The sequence below is a fragment of the Meles meles genome, chromosome 8, assembly GCF_922984935.1.
Source record: "Meles meles chromosome 8, mMelMel3.1 paternal haplotype, whole genome shotgun sequence".
NCBI lineage: Eukaryota > Metazoa > Chordata > Mammalia > Carnivora > Mustelidae > Meles > Meles meles.
Window position 1 is genome coordinate 446814 of NC_060073.1, and position 6728 is coordinate 453541.

The 6728-nt window shown below is 69.2% G+C and overlaps 1 protein-coding gene across 1 annotated transcript; it reads left to right on the forward strand.

Annotated features, from left to right (window-relative positions):
• Window positions 1-1179: 1179 nt before the first annotated feature.
• Window positions 1180-4174, forward strand: DRD4 (dopamine receptor D4). Its single transcript, XM_046014280.1, is given in 5 exon segments — window positions 1180-1449; window positions 3013-3125; window positions 3351-3495; window positions 3497-3848; window positions 3972-4174. Coding segments are annotated over 5 exon segments (1083 nt in total).
• Window positions 4175-6728: the final 2554 nt, after the last annotated feature.

Sequence of the window (6728 nt, forward strand, 5' to 3'; positions counted from 1 at the left end):
ACTCTTTTTTTAATCTTATTTATTTATTTATTTATTTATGTATTTTTAATTTATTTGAGAGAGAGAGAGAGGAAGAAGGAGAAGCAGGCTTCCCACTGAGCAGGGGGTCCCTCTGCGTCACTCTGGTTAGTAATTCTCGCCAAAAGACATGTTCCATGTACCCGACCCCAGAGCCGGCTGACCCAGCTGGCTCGGGCTGACTGTCCGGTGAGCAGTCCCGCCTACGCGGACCTGGGACACTGCCCCCCGCAACCCGCACCGCCCCAGCCTCCCGTGCCCCCCAAGTCATGTGTTGGCAGGTGGGGGTGACCCACCGAGTTGGCCCCGAGTTGGCCCCGGGATCCTGCGCGTTTGTGGGTTTGGCGGTGCAGGCTGAGAGGGGTCTCGTTTGGGGCAGGCAGGACCGGGACAACCCGAAGCTCGAGCGCCCCGTCGCCCTGTCAGCTCACTTCAGGCTCGGAAGTAAGCCCCAGGCCCGGCCGTTGTTGGAGAGCAACTGGGCAGGGTCCGTCCGGGTCAGGGAGGAGAGGCTGCTTCAGGGGATGCGGTGAAGGGCCCCAGACTGGGGCCTGCAAACATTTGGGGGGGACGCCCCGGGGCACGAGAGGTTGGGTCGGGTGAACCGAGGGAAGCCCCATCAGGGGGTCCACGGGGGAGACCAGCGAGGAGTTGGGGTGTCCCGCCGTCTGGCGGAACCGGCCTGATAAGGGTGCTCTCGGGGTGCCCTGTGGGAGCGAGAAGCGGCCGCGCCTCGGCCTGGAGGCGCCTCCCGGGGAGTCTCGGAGAAGCAGATGCCCCTGGGCGCAGGCGGGGCCGGATCTCGGGGGGGCCGGGGACGGCGCTGGCGTGGGGCGCCCGCACACCTCGAGGGAGGGTCCGGCAGACCTTCCACCCGGGTCGGTTTCCCCGAGCGCGGCCCCTGCGCGGCGGGGCGATGCTGGGCCCCCCGCGCCGACCGCCTCGAGGGCCGTTGCACGCGTCCGCTGCGCGCCCGTCGGAGCGCGAGAGCCGGAGAGGCGCAAAGGCCCGGAGCGCCCGGGGCGCCCGAGCTCGGCGGGTCGGGGCGGGACTCCGGCCCCGCTGGGGGCGTGCCCGGGGGGCGGGGCTCCCGGGGTCGAGACCGGGGCGCTGTCCGCGGTGCTGAGCGCCCGCCCGGGCGCCGCGGGGGCCAGGGGCGCCATGGGGAACCGCAGCGCGGCGGGCGCGGACGGGCTGCTGGCGGGGCGCGGGCCGGGAACCGGCGGCGGCGCGGGCTCTCCCGGAGCGGCGGCGGCGCTGGCGGGGGGCGTGCTGCTCATCGGCGCGGTGCTCGCGGGGAACGCGCTCGTGTGCGTCAGCGTGGCGGCCGAGCGCGCCCTGCAGACCCCCACCAACTACTTCATCGTGAGCCTGGCGGCCGCCGACCTCCTCCTCGCCCTGCTCGTCCTGCCCCTCTTCGTCTACTCCGAGGTGAGCCCGCGTCCACACCGCACGCGCACGCCTCACCTGCTCCTTCGTCCCCTGTCCCCGTCCCCTCCCCCGAGGACCCAGAGCCACGGGGCCGCTGGGCTTCTCGGGAACCCCGAGCCAGGGCGGTGCAAGGACCCCGTGCCTGGTCCTCGGTCTGGACCTCGGTCCCCTCTGACTCCCCGCAGCATCTCGCTGTCAGTTCATCTGCTTGGCCAACCGGCTGTCTGCCCTCCTTCCTCTGCATCTCTTCTCCTGTCCCTGTTTTGGTGTCTCCCACCTAAGAGAGGCCTTTGCCCTTCAAGCCAGGGACCTCAGAAACAGGCGACGAGGGCAGTCCAGCCACCCACACCCCCTCAGCCGAGGTTCCATTCCCCAGGGGAGCCAGATGGACAGGCAGATTCGGGTTTACTCTCCCCCCACCGCCCCTGCTCTCCCTGGGGCACAGAGACATACACACGTCACTGCACAAAGCCACAGCCAGGCGTGACCAGGAACACACGCACATCAGAGGACCCCAGGGAAGGAGACCCTCCCTGGCACACATACTGCCCACAGCAGGAGGGCCATTCGGCTGCCAGGAGCTGAGGGGAAGTAAGCAGGGTTGGAGGAAGGGGAGGCCCTGCCCTGATGCTGGAACCCAAAGCAGGGGTTGGTGTGGGGTCCAGCGCCCCCGCCAAGAACCAGGGCCCAGAAGCCTCCGTCCCCAGACCACATCCGGCCCTCGGGTGGGTCCCCCTTGGTGCCAGCCCTGGCCTACTTTGCGGTTTGGACAGAGAAAAGCTGCTTACGCCTGGGCTGGGAGCACGGTGACCGGGGCAGGGGGGAGAGTCGGGGAGGCTCCATTTTTGTAAAGTGGATATGGTGAGACTGGACAGGGCTGGGGCACAGCTAGCAGGACAAGGACACGCATGACCTGCCCCTGCCGGGAGCCACTGACAGACGTCACAGTGACAGCTCTTAAGCTCCTAATCGTCCCAAATCAGCAGGAGGGGATTTAGAAGGGGGGTGGCTGTCTGCTCCTTTGCCCTTGGTGGGGGCAGCGGGCGGGTGCTGAGGCCTTTACATCTTGCCACTCATTTGTCCTCAAGGTGATTGTGCAGTTACTGTTGTCATCCTCGTTTTACAGATGAGGGGACAAAAGCGAGGTGACCTGGGGAGTCCCAGAGTGGTGATGGAGTTTAACCACACAGGCTGACTCTTAGCCATCCTGTTGGGAGGAAAGGCGGTCAGTGAGCTTCAGACTCCAGGCAGGCGGCCTGCTGGGGGAGTCCCCCCTCCCCCGAGCTCTGCAGCATCAGAGTCCTGGACCCTCGAGACCCCATCTCCAGGGGCTCCCCCAGGCCTTTCTTGGCTTTCGCAGAAAGTGGGGAGGGAGAGAATCTCGTCCAGCTCAGGGGGAAGACTGCCCAGGTGTGCGGGCCTCTGGCACATCCCCGCTCCCCCAGGCGGGTGGGGGTTCGAAGCGCACAGCGCAGGTGGCTCTGAGGTCTCCTGGGGGAGACCAGCAGCGGGCCTTGTGTCTGTTGTCCCCGCCCCCACCCCGTGCCCCTTCCCCGGGCGCAGGTCCAGGGTGGCGTGTGGCTGTTCAGCTCCGGCCTCTGCGACGCTCTCATGGCCATGGACGTCATGCTGTGCACGGCCTCCATCTTCAACCTGTGCGCCATCAGCGCGGACAGGTGAGCCGCCGCCGCCCCGCCCGCGCCCTCCCCGCGTCCCTCCCCTGGCCCGGCCGCGCGCCCCTCCGCGCCCCTCCTCGGACAGGTGAGCCGCCGCCGCCCCGCCCGCGCCCCGCCCCGCCCCGCCCCGCGCCCCTCCGCGCCCCTCCGCGCCCTCCCCGCGCCCCGCCCCTGGCCCGGCCCCGCGCCCTCACCGCGCCCCGCCCCTGGCCCGGCCGCCCGCAGGTTCGTGGCCGTGGCCGTGCCGCTGAGCTACAACCGCCAGGGCGGCGGCGGCCGTCAGCTGCTGCTCATCGGCGCCACGTGGCTGCTGTCGGCCGCGGTGGCGGCGCCGGTGCTGTGCGGCCTCAACGACGCGCGCGGCCGCGACCCCCGCCGTGTGCCGCCTGGAGGACCGCGACTACGTGGTCTACTCGTCCGTGTGCTCCTTCTTCCTGCCCTGCCCGCTCATGCTGCTGCTCTACTGGGCCACGTTCCGGGGCCTGCGCCGCTGGGAGGCCGCCCGGCGCACCAAGCTGCACCGCCGCCGGCCGCGCCGGCCCAGCGGCCCCGGCCCGCCGCCCCCCGAGGCCGTCGAGACCGTCGAGACCCCCGAGGCCCCCGAGGCCATCCCGACTCCCGACGCCACTCCGGCCGAGCCCGCGCTGCCGGCGAGCGAGGAGAGGCGCGCCAGGATCGCGGGCCGCGAGCGCAAGGCCATGAGGGTCCTGCCCGTGGTGGTCGGTGGGTCCCGGCCTGGGGTCGGCGGGCGGAAGGGAAGCGGGCGGCGCCCAGGGCGGGAGACGGAGCCCGGGGCAGGCGGGGGGTGGGGGGGACCCCGGCTCACCGCGCCGCCCCCGCCCCCAGGGGCCTTCCTGGTGTGCTGGACGCCCTTCTTCGTGGTGCACACCACCGGGGCGCTGTGTCCCGCCTGCGCCGTGCCCCCGCGGCTGGTCAGCGCCGTCACCTGGCTGGGCTACGTCAACAGCGCCCTCAACCCCCTCATCTACACGGTCTTCAGCGCCGAGTTCCGCGCCGTCTTCCGCAAGGCCCTTCGCCTCTGCTGCTGAGCAGCCCCCGGCCGCACCGGGAGAGTCCTCTGCGGGGACCTGGCCGTGCCTCAGGGGGCAGGACCCCAGCAAGGGTGGGGGCGGCTTTGTCGGGCTGATTAAACCTATACCTTCCTGAACACCTGCTGGCGAGTGCGGGAGGGCGTGGGGGGTGCGCGGAGGAGCAGCTTCGGCCCCACGTGGAGGCCAGGACCCCCACTAAACCAGCCAGGCCAGCGAAGTCCCTCCCTCCTTCTGAGGAAGCCCAGAGAACAGACCCCGCAAAGCCCGCTCCAGGCTGGGGCGAGGCGGGAGGCAAGCCAGTTCTGGAGGGGCAAGGGAGGGAGGCTCCAGGGAGGCCCATTCAGCTTATCCCAGGGAGAAACTTCCAGAACCAGGGCAGCCCTTGCCCGAAGGCCGGGACTCTGCGGGGCTGCCTTCAGGCTCACTTACCGTGACTCACACCGTCCTCCGAAAAGTTCCCTCCCTGACACCCCCATCCCAGCTGTTCCGGGTCAGCAGCCTCATCCCCCTCGGCCCAGCCGGTGCCCCTCTCAGTGGGAGGCTGTGGACAGCTGTCCGGCAGGCGGCACAGGGCAGCTTCCCGAGACTGCCCTTTCCCCAGTGGGGAGACAGCCCCGCCAGACCAGGCCCTGCTTCAGCAAGGCGGCCTCGCAACCCTCTCCAGGGAGCAGGCCTCGCCCACCATTTTGGCGGCTGCGCCCCCCCCCCCCCCCCGGTCAGAGCGCAGCTCCCCGCCCGCTCAGCTTTGACGAAGTCCAAAGCCCTGAGGAGACAGGCCTGGGGTGCTGGTTGGGCCCAGCAGGCGGCCTCCCAGCCCTCAGAGGAGGTGCCTGGCCCAAGGCAAGGCCGAACCACCAAGCTGCCATCCTGGGGACGTGGGGGCGGCTCTCAGCCCCTCCAACCTGCTCCGCCAGTCCTGGGCCCAAACTCACAAGAGCACGGTGCTGCCCCTCCCCGCCTGTGGGTGCTCGTCCTCCCTCGCTCAGGGTCTCCGTGGGAGGAGGCGAGGGGCACCCGGTAGACCCGGGCTCTGGTGGCTCCTTGAGTTTCTGGCACCTTCTTGCCCATGAAGCGTGAGGATAGTTGCCGCAGATACCCTGGGTCTCCTCACAGGGAGCAGCCCTGATATGGGGACAGGAGGCCCAAGTGGCCCACCGGAGCTGTCCTGACCGGCTATCCCAGGCACAGACACCTGCCTCAAGCCAGGCCAACGGTCCCTCCTGGGGGGGTCTCAGACTTGAAGACCAGGGAGGGTCCCTGGGGCCCCCAGCGGAAGGCAAGGTCAGAGCAACCCCCTGCCCCTGTGCCCTCTGATGCTCCCGCCACGAGCACCTGTGGAACCCCTGCAGGTAGACAGCGAGCCGTGCCCTTGACCAGCACCGCATGGCAGCGGCGGGCCGCTCCTGAGCTCAGCTTTGTCCCTCGGGGGCGCTCCTCACCTGCATGTGCAGGCAGGGCTGACCCACCCGTGAGCTGCCCCTGCCCTCGCGCTGAGCTGGGAGTGGGCTGGGAGCTGCTGGGGACCCTGTACTGTCCACACTGGCCCTGGAGGCAGAACCCGCCGCTCCCGCAGAAGAGGACAAGGCGCACACACACAGCCACAGAGGGCCTGGCTCACTGGGAAGCCCCCAGGGGAGCCCTGGCTGTCCAGCTCACTCAGCCACACCCTCCCGCCGCCCGTGGTCACCCCAGCCTGCAGCTCCCTGGAGCTTCGGCTCAGAAGACCCACAGCATCCCGAGTGGCCTGGCCTGTGCCGACTGCTGGCCCCTCGCCTGTCCCTGAGGCCTCGCCAGCAGGGGATGCTGTCGGAAGCCTTGACCCGAGCTCTAGAGGACCCTAACGAAGTCCGTTCCTCCCGGCTCCGGCGCACCCCCCAGGTCCGGCTACACAGGAACACTTCGTGATGGGAAAGGAGACACTTTGAAAAAACTGCCCCCAAAATATGTGGTCCTGAGGGCTTTTTCTTCTTACTTTACGGAGGCTCCATGCTCAGTGCGGGGCCCAGTACGGGGCTTGAACTGTTGATCGTGAGACCAGGAGTTGGCCGCTTAACCGACTGAGGCGGGGGGGGGGGGGGGGGGGGGGGGGGGGGGGCGGGCGGAGCTTTCCTTGCGAGGACTCGGTGCTTCCTTTGTGAGCATTTTTGGGTGGAGGCTGCTTCTGAAGGCGCAGCCCCTTCCACTGGGGCTGACGTGCTCCCCCCACCCCAGGGACGCAGGCCCACGGCCCAGGGCGGAGAACTGCTCCCTTCCTGCCGGGTTCTCTCTGCAGCGGCGGAAAAACCGCTCCACGGGTGCGATGAAGGTGCCCTGGGGGAGACGGTCTGGGGCACACGATGGGGCCAGGGTCGCATCCCACTGGCAGTTCCTCAGCCCTGGGCACAGGCCCCGACTTCTTGGCCTCCATCTCCCCGAGAGCTGGTGGCAGAGGCAGGAAGATGAACTACAGGGGCTCAGGTACTTGCTCAAGGAGCAGAGGCAGAGCGGGTTTCCAGAGAGCGGGGCTCCTGGTGGGCTCCCTGAGAGCCACTGCGCGTCTGTCCGAAGGCCA